This window comes from Culex pipiens, chromosome 1 (genome assembly GCF_016801865.2).
Source record: "Culex pipiens pallens isolate TS chromosome 1, TS_CPP_V2, whole genome shotgun sequence".
Taxonomy (NCBI): Eukaryota; Metazoa; Arthropoda; class Insecta; order Diptera; family Culicidae; genus Culex; species Culex pipiens.
The window spans coordinates 30,993,391-31,013,074 of record NC_068937.1 but is presented as its reverse complement, the minus strand read 5'-3'; the positions used below and the strand labels follow the sequence as shown (position 1 = coordinate 31,013,074).

Genomic DNA, 19,684 nt, shown 5'->3' with positions numbered 1-19,684 from the left:
ATTAAAAAAATCAACTTCCAAAATTTCAACTTTTTAGAATAATTTTAGCTTAAGGACCCCATTTCATGGCCAAAATAATGACCCCGACGAAATTGGTCAAAATTATCCCATAGTTCTAACCATTTTAAACAAAGTCCTTTAGGGGGTATATCAAATAATTATAAAAAATCAACTTCCAAAATTTCAACTTTTTAGAATAATTTTAGCTTAAGGACCCCATTTCATGGCCAAAATAATGACCCTGATGAAATTGTTCAAAATTATCCCATAGTTCTAACCATTTTAAACAAAGTCCTTTAGGGGGTATATCAAATAATTATAAAAAATCAACTTTCAAAATTTTAACTTTCCAGAATAATTTTAGCTTAAGGACCCCATTTCATGGCTAAAATAATGACCCTGACGAAATTGGTCAAAATTATCCCATATTTCTAGCCAATTTTAGCAAAGTCCCTTAGGGGGTATATCAAATAATTAAAAAAAATCAACTTCCCCAATTTCAACTTTATAGAATAATTTTAGCTTAAGGACCCTATTTCATGGCCAAAATAATGACCCTGACGAAATTGGTCAAAACTATCCCATAGTTCTAACCATTTTAAACAAAGTCCTTTAGGGGATATATCAAATAATTAAAAAAAAATAAAATTTCAAAATTTTAACTTTTCAGAATAATTTTAGCTTAAGGACCCCATTTCATGACCAAAATAATGACCCTGACGAAATTGGACAAAATTATATTTCTAGCCAATTTTAGCAAAGTCCTTTAGGGGGTATATCAAATAATTAAAAAAATCAACTTCCAAAATTTCAACTTGTTAGAATAATTTTAGCTTAAGGACCCCATTTCATGGCCAAAATAATGGCCCCGATGGAATTAGACAAAATTATCCCAAAGATCTTAACATATTTAACAAAAGAAAAAATAATAACAGATTGTGTTATGGACACTTAGAAACTTTTCCATTTGTGCGATTTATGGTAATTTTATTTCTAAGTCAGTAACGAACGAACGAATAACAAATTTTGTTATTAGGAGAGTTTTTGAAATGTATAACAATTCCTCTTATTAGCGTGTTATTAAACATTTTCAATATAATATCACTTCAATTCCAAATTTTGTTATTTTATCAGAAACTGTTATTATTTTTTCTTCTTGAAGTTGAACTTCAGGATAAAATAATAACACTTTTTGTTATTTTAACAGGATTTGTTATTGAAATATTATTAATTTTGTTATTAGCGTCTGCCCGGGGTGTAGGGACACTTCGCATAGACGCCCTTGCTCCCATCACGTCACTGAGGGTATGGAGCGACGAGAAATTAATAAGCATGCCCCCTCAGTCGAACCTTCATTAGAGAAGCAGGCAATCCACAACTCACAGCGAACGACCAAGGGAACACCCTACCGCGTATATAATAAGGTTGGCTTGGTTGTCTTTAATGAATTGTCAATATGTGTGTGTAAATGAAAGTGTTCTTTTGTAATAAAAAGGAAAGCTTTCACCAAATTACGAATTCTTCGCATCCAGATGGGCATTTTATTCTTGCAGTCCAAGTTTTTCCAAGTCCATCTTTGAATATCCACGAATGCTTCATTCTTGAGTTGCTCTTCTGTTCCGAGCACTGTTCCCGCCGTTTCTCGTGTTGTTTTTCAGGCAGCATCAATCAGTTTTGGCATGTTGGACAGCTTCCGGTGGGTCTTCTTAGAGATCCGATCGATCAGTCTTCACCCGGCATTCACCCGATTGATGATCTTGTCTCGAACACGACGACAAAATGGCCGGAGGTTTGGGACTCACGGCGCGGATGAAGCAACTTTCTTCAATTTCACCTGACGCACAACGAGTTCCGGATCATTCACAAACCGTCAGAATGACTTTTTAAACCAGAAGAAACGACCATCTTGTCGCAAAACAGGGCTCGGCGATGATCCCGGAAAAGATGCCAAAACCTCCGTTTTGACTCTAAAAACCACCGACTCACACGGAACACCACTCTCACAAAATAACCCTTTCTTTGTAACACTCGGTTTGAAACTAAAAATAACCGTGAAATTCCACCGAAATCTTAAAATTGAAGAAAAACGCAAAAACTTGACGCAGCAAAAACTTATCGCGCCCGCGCGCACCGATTGCTACGATCGAATCCTTTTGCACTTGGAAATGTTTGAAAAGACTATTTATTATAAACAATCCACTATTGAAAAACATGAAAAGTCATAAAAATCGACGTATATCATTTCAATACCATACAATTACCCAAATTTGTATGAAAAAACATTTAAAAAGCAAAAAAATAATTTGGCCGCCTGTTTGTATGGAGATAACCCATAGTGCGACGGTTACACAGTACACAGTTGAATTCCCAACAAAAAAAAACGCTTTTATTTTCATTTTTGATTTTTTAATGGCGTAAGCAGGCATCTTTATCGCTTAAATTTGGATAAACCAAAATTAATTACAGGAGATATTTGTTTTGAAAAATTTGATTTTTTTGAATAAATATATAAATTATTTTCAAATCAAATTACACAAATCATTTTTATGGTGCAAAATCAAATTTGCATTCGTAAATGCCTCTTTTTTTGTTGCTCATTGTCAGTTTTGTATGAAGTTTTAATTTTTTTTTGTAATTAAAAAAAGACTCTAGAACCAAAAGCACTCTTGCAATAAAAAAATATATTGGAAAACTCTGAAAATTTCTCACACTTTCTTTGATTTTTGACCAAGTTGATCGGACTGCTGGTTGTCGAGCCCAAGCTGAGCTAATACTTTATCTAATTAGCCCCTAATTTTCAACTCGTGACATCTCGGATTTTATTGGTTCGATTTCTGGCCTTTCCAATAAAAACAAATACATTTTAGAATCATCTTAAAAGACATATTCTGGATATTTTGAAATTTGAGGCTTTATTTCAATTTGTCAAAATTCGCCCTTTTCTCGTGTTGCTCCAGCAAATGTTTCCGACATGTCTTGAGTTGAAAAATAAGGGTCAACTATAAGAGACTATATCTCTCACAACAGTAGTTCGATCAACCAAAAAAAAAGATTTATTAAAATGACTAAATTGAACATTTTTCAAAAACCTCTAAGCTAAAATGCCTAGGGCTTAAAAACAGTGTACTTAGTTCAGCATGCAATTTCCAACCCTGGAATAAATTTGCTTAGTTGATGGCTATAATCTACAGACCATAGAGTTTAACAGTTCAAATGCTTTATTGCTGAATATTTACTCTTATTTCAATGTTAGTTTTGGGCAAGTTCACAAGCAGACTTAACAAAAACAACAAAAACACTAACAGTTACTAAATTGACGAGTTAATACGTACATTTTTACCATTAAAATAACATGATTCACATGAACCAAATTGATTTAAAGAAAAAAATAACTTGTTCATGAAGCTTGCTAAAGTTGTCCCTACACGTGTAAGAACGCGGTTGGCAAATCCATCGAATTCAAGACCCTCCATTTTTTGCATGCACTGACCACAACAACGGTGGCGATGCTCTTATGTACATCAAGTTAAAAAAGGTACATTCCCCTGCAATGTAAACACCACAATCCGTACCAACCACCAGATTCCTTATTAGACCACGCAAAGGTGTTGAGTAACAACGCGCAAACCCATATCGACCCTCTTCGTGCCGTACGAAAAAAAAAACCCAGAGCTTTTCTGAACTACAAAATACAATTTGTTGTTGTATAAACACCTAACAATCACTTAAGGGTACCACTATTGCTACATTGCCTCTGGTGCCCTAATTTGGACCTAATACCGAAACCACTGTTACCAACACGCTTGCTGGTTACACCTGCCCTGTTCCAATGCACCTGATATCGATCCAAGTGACCGTCGACGCCGCCGCCGCCGCCGCCAACTGAGGTTCAGGTTGCGTGTCACCCTATAGCTGTCATCGTGCGTCGCAGCGCCGCCATATTGCCTCTTACTGTCAATACCGCGCGATTAGTGCGCGATGATCGCGATTAATGCGTCACGTAAGATCGCTCCGGTTGACAGCAGCGCCACCATGCGGTACCGACAAATGTCAAGTGGCTGGGTTTTCCGAACCTAACCTCAAACTTGCGCAGCGAGCGAGGTGGTCTTCTCAGGTAACGTGAAAATTGATACAGTTGTCAAGTTTGTTTACAAGTTTATTTACTTTTGTGTTCAATTTCCTAGCGAAAATTACTCGCGAATCGTGTTACAAACGCGGCACTGGCACACGAGCGAACGAGCTGTAGTAATTGGTCAATGGCGGCCATGTGGGGCCGCGTGTGTGTGGTTGGAAAATTGTTTAAATTGGTGAAATTAATGAACTGTTTGATTTCTTCGGTTTGGTGATGGTGGCGAGCGTCGACGTGTCACGAGTCTTTTTGTTTGCGGCGCTGCTGTTGATTTCGCTAATGATGATTAAATTGAGCCCATTTTAGAGCAATTAGTGTGACTGAGTGTGTGTGAGTTGGGGGTGACTAACTAACTGACCTTGCCGAAACTGCTATCTGTATGTTGTTTATAATATAAAACTATTTCAAATTTAATTAAAATATTTTGAAGGGACTAAGAAACGGAATTTCGAAATTTTCAATTTAAAGTATAACCTTAAAACTTTTGAAGCAAAAAATATCACAAATTTCTTACTGCCCATGTCCGCATAAATGTCCCATAAACAAAAACAGCAAGCTGTGAAAAACACAAGGCAAGGCAATCATAACAAAGTTGAAGCTAAACAATCAAAATAAAAGAAAGTCCACTATTAACCCTAACTATGTCACATCCCATCGGCATAATGACACTGAATATTTCCAGGGCACAAAATTTGTTCGAATTGATCGATCACCATCATCCGCTACGCATTTCCAGAAGTACTTCGTCATCCATTTCGATTAGTTTCACCGTGCACGGTAGCGCTCAAATTATGGGCCACGAAAACATCACTTATTTTGCTTCGCTTTTACTCTGACAACAAGCACATGACCAGAACACCTTTCATCACTTTTATATTAGTAGAGCAAATGGGAGTGTTTATAGCTTTCTTTTTTTGACAAAGAAACATGTTTTTATTATTGATTTGCATGTCCCAAGTATTCCACAATTCAAATGTTCTTCACCTTTTTTATCTTTTTTTTTGAAACCATGGAAAATGATTTATTTATTATTTTTAAACCACATTTATAGCCCCAAACCACTCAGCAAATTCAAAGCTGATCCAGAATAATTTATTTTCATGGAAATCAAATGATTAGTTTTTATTTTTTGGATGTTTGAACTAGTTCGAATTTAAGTTTCTCAGACGTTCAATCTAACTTAAAAAATACAAATCATAAGTGTTTCATGTTCTGCATTCTGGTTACAAATGACATGGAATTTGAAACAGATAACACTAGAATTTGTATAAAATACCGTATGTTTCTGAGTACTGCCCCGGTTTTGATTCGTTCAGCTGCCTCGGTTTAGCACGGCCCAGTACTTAACAGAAGCACAGAGTTTATGGGATTTTGGCTATATGGGAGACATTGCACAGTGGGCAAAAACGGGTGAAAAAACGGATCTTTTGATGCCGTCAGTTTCTGCCTGTCAAAAGTATCATTTTTAATGTAAAAAATTACAAGAAATCGATTGGTGGTACTCTCATTAGCGGCAAATGACGAGAAGTGGTCCATTTTACCCCATTTTGCCTTTTTAGGGTGTTTTTCTTGAATATCTTCAACTGCCGTAGTTTGTCGCACTTCTAAAGTATCTTATTTTATGTAAAAAATCACGAGAAATCGATTGGTGACACTCTCATTGGTGGCAAATTACGGCAAGGGCCCATTTTGCCCCATTTAACCCCTTTTAATATGTTTTTCGTAAATATCTTGAAATTACATTATTTCTTACAGTTTCAACGTATATTATTTTATGTAGAAAATCACGAGGAATCGATTGGTGATGTTCTTATAAACGGAAAACGACGGCAAAGGCTCGTTTTGCCCCATTTACCCCATTTTATGTATTTTCTTTAATATCTTGAATTGCCGTGGTTTTCCAAACTTTAAATAAATGTTATTTTATGCAGAAAATCACTAGGAATCGATTTAGAACACTCTTATTAGCGGCAAATGGCGACAATGGCCTAATTTGCCCATTTCATGTGTTTTTAGTCAATATATTAAACGTGTCGTGATTTCCAATACAGTTTGCAAGAATGTTACTGTAGAATGCACAGTACGTTCAAGATATTTACGAAAAACATCTCAAGAGGGAGTAACTGGGATAAAATGGGCCCTTTTTGCAATTTGCCGCAATTCAGAGTGCTCTTAATCGATTCCTCGTGATTTTCTGCATAAAATAACATTTATTTAGAGTTTGGAAAACCACGGCAATTTAAGATATTAAAGAAAATACATAAAATGGGGTAAATGGGGCAAAACGAGCCTTTGCCGTCGTTTGTCGCTTATGAGAATACCACCAATCGATTCCTCGCGATTTTCTACATTAAATAATATATGTTGAAACTGTAAGAAATAATATAATTTCAAGGTATTTTCGAAAAACACATTAGAAAGGGGTTAGCCGAGGCAAAATGGACTATTGCCGTCATTTGCCACCAATGAGAGTGCCACCAATCGATTTCTCGTGATTCTTTACATAAAATAGTATGCTTTCAAAGTGTAAAAACAACGGCAATTAGAGATATTGGCGAAAAACACATACAATGGGGTAACTGGGGCAAAATCAGCCCATGCTGTCATTTGCCGCCAATGAAAATGTCACAAATCGATTCCTCGCGATTTTCTACGTAAAATAACATACTTTAAAACTGCAGAAAACTAAAGTAATTCAATATACTAATTAAAAACACATACATAAGGGGTAAATGGGGCAAAATGGGCCCTTGCCGTCATTTGCCGCTATTGAGAGTGTCACCAATCGATTTCTCGTGATTTTTTACATAAAATAAGATACTTTAGAAGTGCGGCAAACTACGGCAGTTGAAGATATTCAAGAAAAACACCCTAAAAAGGCAAAATGTGGTAAAATGGACCACTTCTCGTCATTTGCCGCTAATGAGAGTACCACCAATCGATTCCTCGTAATTTTTTACATTACAAATGATACTTTTGACAGGCAGAAACTGACGGCATCAAAAGATCCGTTTTTTCACCCGTTTTTACCCACTGTGCATTGGTTATAAACGTATGAAAAATCATACTAACATCAAAAAATTGTAGTGTTTGAGAATCGGGATGATGTCAGCAATCAACTGCACTTATAATAACATGAAAATTTTCACAAAAATACGTATTTGTATTTTGAGAATGCAAAGTTTCTCGAAAACATATTCAAAATTATTTTTATTGCAGTATTGGCATCAAATGATCGGGATTTTCAGACATGTCGAATGTAATATTTTTTTTGAAAGTACTAATTTTTTTCACAAATCTACGTATTTATGAAAAAAAAACTCAAAATTTTAGTTTTTCACAATATGGAGGGATTTTTTCAAACATTTCGAAAGCTATAACACAAAGTTTTGAAAATACTAAAAATTTTACAAAACAAATTTTAGAAAAATTACTCAAAATTTATTTGTTTTACAATATGCATATCAAACGATCGGGATTTATTCATACATTTTGAAAGTTGTAACAAAAAATGATCGGATTTAATTTTCACAAAACTACACATTTTTGAAAAAAAAAAAACACTCAAAATATCATTTTTTTTACAATATGCATATCAAACGATCGGAATTTTTCATACATTTCGAAAGTTTTAACACATTTTTTTGAAAATACTAAAAAAAATCACACAACTAAATATTTTCGAAAAAATATGGAAAATTTCAAAATTGAAAAAAAAAATATTCGAAGTGTCCGAAAAAAAAATCAAATCATTTGTTACCAAACTGAATTTTTGAGTATTTTTTTCGAAAATATGTAGTTTTGTAAAAATTTTAAGCATTTTCAAAAAATGTTGTTATTGCATTTTAAATAATGAAAAAGTCTCGATCATAAGATATCCATATTACAAAAAAAAATAAACTTTGAGTGTTTTTTCCGAAAATACTGAGGTTTTGAAAATTTCGAGTATTTAAATAAAAATTTAATTACATTTCAAATGTACAAAAAAATCCCAATCAATTGATACCAATATTGCAAAAAACTGAAATTTTGAGTTTTTTTTTCGAAAATACGTAGCTTTGTGAAAATTTTCAGTATTAAAAAAAATGTTAACATTCGAAATGTTTGACAAAAACACGATCATTTGATACCCATATTGCAATCAGGGCTGTGGAGTCGGAGTCGGAGTCGGAGCCGGAGCCGGAGTCGGTGGAGTCGGGTCTTTTTAGGGACCTGGAGTCGGAGTCGGAGTCGGAGTCCTCAAAACTCTAATAGCTGGAGTCGGAGTTGGAGCCGGAGTCGTAAATTTCTGAAAGACCCGGATTCGGAGCTGGAGTAGGAGTTGTCAAAAAGTTTATTATAATTTACGAACTTATTTATTGTTCAATATTTGTTATAATTCAGGTTAATTCCCATTTATTTTATATTTTAAATTTATTTATTAAATTGCGTGCACTGCGTTGAAATTTTTTTGTTTAATTTATTTTTTGGTTTAAGATATTTATCAGATACCATGATGTTTTCGAAGCATTTTTATTGTGATTGGAAAGCTCACTATCAGTATTTAACAAAAATAATTATGTTTTTAAAACATTATCAACTATTATATCAATCTTCTACTTGGAACGCAACATGCTCATTCTGTATGTAAATAAAAACAAATCAAAGTGTCGTGCTGAAAACATTTCAAGCTGACAAAAAATATCGAAAATAAGTTGCAACTAATTTTGAAATACAGTTAAACCGGCGCTCTTATGCCTCGCATATGCAACTTTGCATATACGAGTCATTAAATTTATTAGATATATCGATTACCCCAATGTTTACAATTTCTCGACAAAACTCTTAAATTTTTGATCCTTAAATAATATCGTTGAACAAGTTTATTTTTTTAATGCCTTAAATCGGGGTGATATAATTGATATAATTTAATTTATTTTTCAAATATTAGAATTTTCTCATGATTTGTATGTTTAAAGTGTGTACTGGGCTGGATCACACAATGTCCATGTACGTCTTCTTAAATAAATTCAAAAAAGCTTTAAAAAAAAGTAACTTTGGAAATTGTTTTCTTTCAAAACCAGGGTATCTTTGATAGTTACTGCACACCAATTTCTCATTACTGAATTCAGCTAAATTTACTGAAATCTGCACTACTGAAATTTTCAGTAAATGAAAACTTGCTGAATAAATACAATTGAAAATAAGTGTAGCTAGCTTATTTACTTAAAAGAATAATTTTAATTTAAAGTAGTTAAATAAAATGTTCCAATTTTTCAAACAACAAAATTCAAATTTACTCAGAAAATTGTTGTGCTGAAAATGCATTTTTTTTAATATTTAAAATACAGATTAGGTGTCGGAGTCGGAGTCGGAGCCGGAGTCAACAAATTTTGGAAAGCTGGAGTCGGAGTCGGAGTCGGCTAGAGTTGGTAGGCCGGAGTCGGAGTCGGAGCCGGAGTCAACAATTTGTGGAAAGCCGGAGCCGGAGTCGGAGTCGGAGTCGGCTTAACTCAGAAAGCCGGAGTCGGAGTCGGAGTCAGAGTCGCTTGAAATATGTCCCGACTCCGCAGCCCTGATTGCAATGACAAATATTTGGAGTTTTTTTAGAGTGAAAAATTGCATTAAAAAGGGGAGGGAAATTACTTTTTTTGTGGAAATTTTCATGTAACTAAAATTACAATGGATATCTGGCATCATCCCGAATCCAAAAGACAAAATTTTTTTGATGTTTGCATGATTTTTCATTCGATTAAAGCCAATCTCTCCTATATAGCCAAAATCCCAAAGGCTCTGTGCAAAACTCTAATTTGCATAGGTACATTAGAATTTCTAGGTTTATGGGTGAAATTAGTTTCAAAATTGTTTTTATTTGAGTATCTTAGCAAAAACCATTTTTTCCTAAAGGGTCAACCCAGAACTCAAAAATGTTTTGAAAAAAGTTGGTAGTAATTTAATTTTAAATTTTTGTTTTTTTTTTCATGTTTTTACAGTCATTTTTCCATTTTTTACTTGAGTTTCACATTTTCTGCTCTAGAATGGCAACGTTATCATTTTCATTGTAAAAAAAAAAAATGCGTAGAGGCATGGTCTGGGACACTACAAAAATTACTGCATACTTCTTTTTACTTAAAATAAAGGAAATTTTAGGAAAAAAAAACAGATCAAAACACAGTTAAAGTTGGCCCTTAAAAAATACTAATTAAATTAACATTGACAAAGTAACATAAAACAAGTCAAACTTTCAACCCATAAATTTGAGGAGTTTTCTTTCGAATGCATTTTAAAGTTTAAAAAATTGGTTGAAAAATTGATTTTTGGCGATTTTTTAGATCGAAGCCCGTCTTCGTTGTTGAAGGTTAACATTGATGACAGATATAATTTCTATTATCATCTAATAATTAGTACAAACAAATCAATTGAACAAAAACTCAACCAAGTTGAAATGTTCTTGAATTTGGTATGAAGGCAGCAGTAACCACACAAAATTACTTCAATTTTCAAGTTATTGAGTACTTTTTATCAAATAAACTTTTCACTACTATTGATAAACTTCACTCTCGTAGTTTCCCTAGATTACACCGTTTTCCAACCAAACGCCACGGTGTAACCCAGCTTAAGCTCCGCATTCTCTCCGCTCCACCTCTTACAACAGCTAACATTCTCCCAATCTCCCGGTAAGCCACCCACTAAGTACACTAATCCACTCTCACTCTCGATTTCCACGGTTCGAGAGCGCACGCTCTCTCGGACCCCAAAGTTGACGCGCTTTCAGACGGGAGACTGCAACGCTTCGTCACCCCAGCGACGAACCTCGCGCTCGTTGTTGCGCGCAAGGGGTCTCAGCAACGATTTTCGCTCGCGAGTCTCTCGTGATTGAAGCTGGGCAGCAAGGTGGAAAAAAAGAAGTGGAGGTTATAAAACAGTGCGCGGGATAGGTCACCGGAGTCATTTTGCGCAAAGAACGTCCCCGGAGTAGTCGAAGTCGGTCGCAGTGCGGGTTTAGTTTCAGTTAGTATTTTCGGGGGGTGGATTAGTGCAGTTTGGAGGGATAGCTTCTTTTTTGGAGGAGGACCACTCGGAGAAACAGCTGGATTGTGCAAGGATTAATGTGACCTTAAGCGAAACTGGATCGATGAAAACGATGAAAAGTTGGATTAAAGTGACTGATGAAAGCCAAAAACTGCAGAAATGAGTGTGAAGAAATAACAAACAAATACGTGCATAAACCAAAAGAAGGAAAAAACCTGCAACTAGTGTGTTGAGAAATTGAATGCTCGTGGCTCTAGTCGAGCACACCACAAAACGGGATTGGAATAAGGAAAACGATCGGTTTTCGGCTGGCACAGCCAGTCAGTGTGTGCACAGTAGTTCGAAAGCAAAAGTGATCTGCCAGCCAACCCAGCTTGGGTACTTGGAACACGTTTAGCATGATCAACTAACGATATTAAGGGCGATATTTTATTCAGCGTTTTTTTTTTCGCTTGTTTCCTGTGTGCACCGAATGTTAATCACATCCGTCATCGAAGTTATTAGTTATTGGGTTTTGATTTTTTTTCTGTTGTTATTGTATCCTTTTCATTTCGATCGAAAGTGAAACTTTGAACGATTACAGTGGCATATTTAAACGTTTTAGTGATTGTTTCTTTTTTACTTTTGATATACGTGTTGGAATTGAGCTAATTTTTTTCTTTTGTTTACGATTATTTTTGTTTAGGAAAGTTTTTAGTGAGTGATTATTTGCTGTTGAGGAAAAGGATCATTTCGTGAGCAGCGGATTCCAGCAAAAGGAGCCCTTTGAAGGATTAAGAGATGCGTCTCCAAGAAACGGTAAGTTCAATTATATAGATTGTGACTGTGTGAAATTGTTATTTTGTTCGCTGAAAAATTATGTTTCACATTAAGTGAAATATTTTTTTCTGCCAGATGTTTTATTTTTAATTTAAATTAAAATCCTAGAGTACTTTTCAGGGATTACATTGCTTAATTTTTTGAAGCGGATCAAATCTCTTTTTTTTTTTAATTTTACAAAATGCTTTTTCATTTTTATTCATTTTTTTTATTTGATTTACTAAAATGCTTTAATATTTGAAGATATATAAGAATTTTGTTTCAACGTCGCTTTAAGCTTATGATGCAAAAAAATACCCTGATTTATGTGTAAATTGTCCAAAGGATCCGGAAATGAAATCTATATTTCGAATTTGTCTCGTTTTCATTAAAAATGACACTTTAGGAGAATTGGATCCATTTTGCAACTGTTTTTCAACTATAGATTAATTTTCAAAATTTATAAAAAAAAACTTCTCATTGAAGTGTTATCTTCAAGCAAGAAGGATTATTTTTATATTTATTTGTCTTATAAGGCCATTGCAATTATTTTCCACGTTCGCCCTCAATATTGAAACCAAAATCAGAAGCATTTTATTTTTAAACAGCTTCAAAATTTTCAAAATCAATTTCCAGCAAAAATATGATAGTCCAGCTAACAGTTTTTTTTTACTAATAATATTTTTTTTTAAAGTGAAGTTTTTAAACCATGGCTAATATTTCTTTAAATTCATTGCTTCCCTTGACTTTGGATCAGTAACTCGATAACTCAACAAAATCTAAATTTCATCGAAAAGTTTTAACTGTTTTAAGCTTTTTTCTCAAATAAGCTTTTAATATTTTTACGTTTTTTGATATTTACGATTTTTCAATACTGTTTTTCAAAAAAGAATTCGTTTTTGTGATTTTTAAAATTTATTTTCTTACAGAAATGATTATTGCATTGAATAATTGAAATAGCATATCGAAAACTTACTGCAAAGTATTTTTAATGTTTTATTTTATAGTCATAACTTTGTTTAAGTATTTCTGAAAAGTTGTCTTTTTTCATAAATTCACATTTTTCGATTAAGAGTAACTAAATACCCGGGCAGACGGCAATACCAAAATTTATGTCATTTCAATAACAAATACTGTTAAAATAATAGAAAATGTTATAAAATCTTCTAGAAGAATCCATTTTGGCATAAGTGTCTGTTAACAGTTTATGTTATCATAACAAAATTTATTATTTATCTGATACTGGTTGAATGCCAAAACAACTTTGAAATAACATTTTATGCTATGGAAGATTACCTCCAACTGTTACTGGGATAATCGGATTAGTTGTTGAAATAACAAAAAATAATAACTAAGATTTGTTCGAAGAATAGCTGAAAATGTTATAAGTCTGTATTACAATAACAATCCAATAACAAAAAATTCATTACGACTAATAACAAATATTGTTATAAATAACATAAAATGTTATTAGCCTAGTATTTTCAAATATCAAAAAAAATGTTATTCCCAAGTTATTTTCGTCTGTTCGGAATATCTAAAGTCATTTTTTTGCAATGTTTTGGGTATAAGGTTATTCATTTGAACCCTCTACTGCCGTCATTTATTTGTAAAAAACACACTTTATTCAGTAGCAACTTTTGTTTTTCAAAAAACTTTGCTTTTCTCGTTTTAAGTTGTTTTCCTGTTTATTTTGAATATTTTCATGATTTTAGTTTGATTTTGTTCCTTGATTTATCCATTTTTTAACTTTTGAAGTGCTTTTACTTTCTAAATTTTCATTTCGATTCTTTTTATTTACCAAAACAACAATTTTACAACTTGTGTGAATGACTGTTTCATAGAGATTTGGTGTTCCTTGCAACTATTTCCTGTTCATTAACCGCTTGGTAACAGAAGTAACTTCAAATGCAATTAAACAAAAACTAGGGAAAATTTGGCAAAAAAAAAAAACTAGTGAGATCGAAACTTGGGGTTTTTTTGAAATATGCTTTAACCATTTACTTTCAAATCGCAACAAAGTGCCCAAAAACCAAGCTTCCCTGCACCGTGCGGTACACGCGGTTCAACTGTACCTCGGGTTTGCTTTGCGCCTGCTTTGTTCGGTTTACACCCGTACCCGACTCACACGAACCGAGGGTATTTTGGTTCATCGTACCAGCACACCACGACACTCTCGGTTCGCCGCGTCGGTTTTGTGTCTGGCACTCACCCATGGCATGAACCCGGTATATGAGCCAAGGTGCTTCACTCGTTACGAGCCGAGGTACGTGCCGTGGTACGCGCTGGCGGTACAAAACGGGTTCAATACCACGACACGTACCACGGCACGTTGTGTTCATGCCATGGGTGAGTGCCAGACACAAAACCGACGCGGCGAACCGAGAGTGTCGTGGTGCGCTGGTACGATGTACCAAGATACCAATACATAAATGGGTTCAGGCACGTACCGAAGCTAGAAAACCAAACCCGCGGTGTGCGTTGGCACTGGCGCATGGGAAGCTTGCCAAAAACAAAAACAATATTACTTATTGTAAACCGGGGTGACCTTGAAAGGATTTAATTTTTTTTGAATATTTTTCAGCTGGTTTTTCTCAAGATTTTTATTTTTAAAACATGTATAAGGGTAGTCCACATAAGGTCCATGCACAATTTTTGAAAAAAGTTATTTTTTTTATTTTTTATTGTTAAAATCAGATTTAAGGTGTTAATTTTTTTTGTTTACGTCGAATGTACCGCCATTATGGTATCTAATATAGTTTTCAAGGAAAAAATCAATGTAATAAGTATTTTTTAACAAAGGTAAAATTTTTGAAAAGTCAGAGTTTTGCATGAAATTCTTATTTTGTTTATAAAATAATCGATTAATATTGCATCTATCTTCAACTGAATTTGAAGCTTGAGTAAAAACATTTCACATTTTATATGAAATTTGTTCATTGAAAAATGCCTGTAAATGAGACATTTTTGTTTAAATTATGTTTCCAAAAAAAAACTTAATATTTATTATTTACAAATTTATTTTACCTTCTCCTAGTAGAAAATTGTCCAAGAATCCGAAAATGCATTCCATTTTCCGATTCAAAATCATGTTAGTTGCAAAATTCATGACACTTTGAGAAGATTTAAATAATGTTTTTCATCAACATTTTCTTGATTCTATAGTTAGTTATCTTTTAAAACTATTCAAAATTTTATGATATGTCCAAGTTGACCACAAAAACATTTTTTTTAAAACTATAGCCAAAGACACATAAAAAAGAAGGAAAATCATCAAATTCAAGATTTTTTTTATAATAATAACAGGAATTTTTTTCTATGTTTTTTTTGAAGACTTAAAATAAGTCAAAAATTTGTTATGATATGTGTACTTTTGAAGAACTGGTGATTTTTTTTTACAATAAAAGAAGATTAGGATTGAAAAATAGCATGATTTCAGATTAAATTAAGAGAGTTTTAAGATTTTGTGGAAAAAATCAAGAAATATACTTAGCCCACCATTTTTTTAGAGAGCTTAAACGACGATACTTTACCATTACAACAAAACATAATATAAGTTTTAGCCATGTACCTTTAACAAGAAAATCCCCAAAAAATCCCAAAATTTTCCCGCCCATAAATCACCACATCATTATGCAAAACCTCATTGGCCACCCACGCATCTCCATTAGCATAAATAGACTCGATTTACCATAATTTTCGCACCCTTCCTGATCATCCTGCTTTCCCCACCCTCACCCACAAAGACACACACACATGTTATTGGCTGATTGAGTGGCGTCAAAATTGATTTACTGCCGGGTGGTGGTGTGTGGCATCATCATTATTCATACTTTCAGCCTTTCCAGCACCGGAGCTGTGGTGTGAAAACATCCCACACACCCCCCGCCTTGCGAAGATGAGTTCGTCACAAGGAGAGCGCAAAAAAAATCTGTCCCATAAAAAAGACATGACGATTACTGGGCGATTTATCTGCCTTTAGGCTGAGGCCTAAAGCTAGGGCAGGGGGGAGGAAGGGATAAGCCATTTAACGATAAAAAATGACTCAATTTTCCTCTCTCTTCTCGCGTCCCGCGAGCGAGAGATTCCCACGTGATTTGCACGGTGAAAAATTGTTTTTTATTTGAGTAGATTTATTTTTCAAAATAATAAAAAAGCTATGTTTATTATATTACAGATTTAAGTTATTTCGATAGTTATTACCAATAAATCGACTAAATTAAGTTAGTCTTTATTTGCAGTTAACTAACCACTGACATGATTTGCCTTGTATTTTTTTACTCATACTAAAATGTGTGACTTTTTAAAATTTTCCGAATTTCTGGAAAATAGTTCAGATCCAAAATTTTTCTTTATCAAGATAGAGTTAGTCCAACTCTGCAGTAAACTAACCAAAAATTAGATTTGCCATTTCTTAATGTTTTGTTAAAACAGTCGCTCAACTTTGTTTTTCAACAGTGCCCTTCCCAAAACCCAATCATTCGCGTTCAATTTTGGATTCGAAACCGAAATAAAAATGCAAATGAGCGAGCGGATTAAATGGAGGGAAAAAATGGCACTTAAATTTTCCTACCGGCGTCCGGAAAGGAAGGGAAAACCGATTGAACTTGACCTTAATCTTTGGTTGACGGGGGCCCGGGGGTGAACGGGCGCGGTATCATTTAACTCAACCCAGTTGAGTGAAAGGGAAACTTGGACCACTTCGTGGCGTGAACTTTTACTTGGAAGGCACAGCACGAGATTGTACGGGTGGATGCTGGGGATTGATTGGTCTAGTAATTGGAAATGTGAAGCTGTGAGGGGTTCTACTAACTGGTGGCAGCTGATTGTGAAGGATTTCAACGTTAAGGTGACTAATTATTGAATTGATTGATTCATTCTTATTTATTTTAAATTAAATATCTATTTTAAAAACAGTAACCTATATGTTTTGGCAAATTCTATTTAATTAAAAAAAAAAAAAGAATAATATCTTTTGAGTTATTTTCTTTTAGCATTTTATGTTTTGTTTTCTTCAGTTCACTTCTTTCACTTTTAAATTAATACTACTATTTTTTTATGTTTTTCAAATCCCTGTTTCATTTTCCTACCACACTCGTCAACTTTTCACTGCCTTAAAATTTAGTTTTTCTTTTTGTTCCTGATCCTCAATAAATTAAGCTTCTGGTAATTTTCTGTTTTAATTAAAAAATGATTTTCATACAAATTTAAATTTGTTTGAGAAAAAATAAACTCACAATAGATCGATTTTTATTGATACTTTGATCCACGAAATTAGAAAGACAATTAACCCTCAAATCACTCTTTTCGAAATTCTGTTCTTTGGAGTAATTGATTTGACTCAAAACTTTTTAATGGCGCCGTGACCAAAGATTGTTTTGCCTCATCGGTTTGTCCATAAAATTTCCATTCAAATTTCTGATCGACGTAAAGCAAAACACGATTAACCAAAGTTTTCGTTTGCTGTCAATTTTTAGTTGAAAAAAGGAAATATTACAATAAAGGCACAATTCTTTGGCAGTGTTGCCATTTTTTTAAATATTGATTTAGGGATAATTTAAAACCAAGGATGAAAAAAATCGTATTGATCGTAACATTTTATTTAAAATCGAATAGTTTGCACAGAAATTTTCAAAATAAATCCACCCAAGTAAAATTTTGTGAAAAAAGCAATTTCTTGATTTTTTTTAACTGATGCCCAGGTTGTCCATTTCAGAAACATTTGTTTTGTTTAAGGCTAAATGGGTGAAATTTTTCGATCTTTCTTTAAAATATGCTATGAAAAGTTGACTAACATTTGATAGAGGTTTTATGTAGTTAAAAACAAATTTGCTGAAGACACCAATTCGATCAGAAGTTGTTAACTCAGGATAATGATTTTAGAATATTTCGAAACCGTTTTATATGGTCAGCTGCCTAAATTGTATGGACAAAGTAATGATCCCAAATGGTTTCTTTGTCAAAGGGAAAACCGAAATAAAATATCAGTCAAATAATAAAAACAACGAAGGGCCTAACTTCTAAAAAAAAATCTCAGAAGTATGATTTGGATGATGCACAATAATTATAAAAAGAATGCATATAAGATTTGTTGCAAATGTTAATTATATCTAATTTGTTTTATTTATCAAGCTTCACAGCAAAAAATCCGATGGTAAAAAACGTTGCAACCGACGGGATTCAAATCCAGCACCAACAGTAAGGACTGGCGCCTTAGCCCACTCGGCCATCAGACCGATGAAAAGCTGGAAGGATAAACGCATATATGAGCTTCACATTTCGGTCAAGTAGGTTTCCCATACTGATGGGCTACATATTTCAGAGTGTAAAATCACATAAAATTTCATAAAATAATGCAATATTTATTTTACACCCAGGCCTTTTACACGCAGCTGAATTACTACTTTTTTAGCTGTGTTGGTATCCATTTTGGTATTTTAAAAATTTTAGTTCAATGATTTCTTGCCTTTAATTTTTAGCTAACAAAAATCAACCAGCTTAATGATTAATCTGCAATCTTAAAAAAATATTTTCAAAAAACTTATATCATGTGAATGAATGAATGAATCGTCTATTCATTTTACTTTTGAAATGGAATTTGGATTTATTTAAGTAATGAGATTAAAATTTTGCTTTTTTGTATAGATAATAATCATATATTTGATGATATCTGTTTTCAGAAATACTATAACCTCTATTGCATTCGAGTACATTCATGTATTGTAACAGTTATGCTATTGACAAAATTAAGCAAATGACTTTCTATAAGGAAAATAATGCATTGATTCATATACACAGCTAAAAAAGTAGTAATTCAGCTGCGTGTAAAAGGCCCATCAGTATGGGAAACCTACTTGACCGAAATGTGAAGCTCATATATGCGTTTATCCTTCCGGCTTTTCATCGGTCTGATGGCTGAGAATCCCGTCGGTTGCAACGTTTTTTTGTGTTTGCAAAAATTGTACATGCAGTGTGTAATATTAAGTGTTTATTTTGACGAAGGTGATGTGCATGCTTTTGCATGCGATTTTACCATCGGATTTTTTGCTGTGTAGCAATATTTTGTGTTTTTTCCTAGACAACATTTTAATGTATTTAGTTGCAACTGTAAAGTTTATTAGTTAACCAGATGGCAATAATTCTTAAAAGTCATTTAAGATACTGTCAGTTGAAATTAGGTGCATTAAAAAACGAATTCTTCACAATTTTTAGCAACTAGCAGTTCGATCAACATAGACTACATTCGAAAATAAAAGGAAATACTTTTCAACTTTCCGAATTTGTTTTGCAGGGGTGCTATTCCTTTATGAACAAGAAAAGTAATACATTTATTGCACTTCTAAATTTATAACCTTCAAAAACCTTTGACTTGAAAATGGTGCACACCGTTAAAAAGTAAATGAAAATATACAAAAATATTGTAATTGTAAGCAGTTTATTTAATATTTCTCAAATAGTGTCATAATTTAAAAAAAATGCTCTTGTATCAGATTTTGCCCTATCCCTTACTCGAGCGTAAAAGATGCCCTTTTTAGTCCTTTAATACATATAAACGCATATTGTGAAGTTAAAAGAATACATTTTTTAGAAATTGCATGATAATAGTTTGATCAAAACAAAAATAAATATTACAGAGGAAATCACTCAGTTGTAAATTACTTCAATGAACAAAAGTTGCTCTAGTTAATCTATTGAACAAATGATGAAATATCCCTTGTCTGTGCTGAAGGCAATAGCCTTTCCCGA

General features: G+C 33.5%; 1 protein-coding gene across 1 annotated transcript in view; it reads left to right on the top strand.

The window, feature by feature from the left end:
* Positions 1 to 10,977: 10,977 nt before the first annotated feature.
* Positions 10,978 to 19,684, top strand: part of LOC120430729 (putative mediator of RNA polymerase II transcription subunit 12) — a 91,512-nt gene continuing 82,805 nt past the window's right edge. The window contains exons 1-2 of the mRNA XM_052711548.1: positions 10,978 to 11,119; positions 11,826 to 11,938. Coding sequence (XP_052567508.1) covers positions 11,921 to 11,938 — 18 coding nt within the window. The 5' untranslated portion in view covers positions 10,978 to 11,119; positions 11,826 to 11,920. The remainder of the gene's footprint in view (positions 11,120 to 11,825; positions 11,939 to 19,684) is intronic.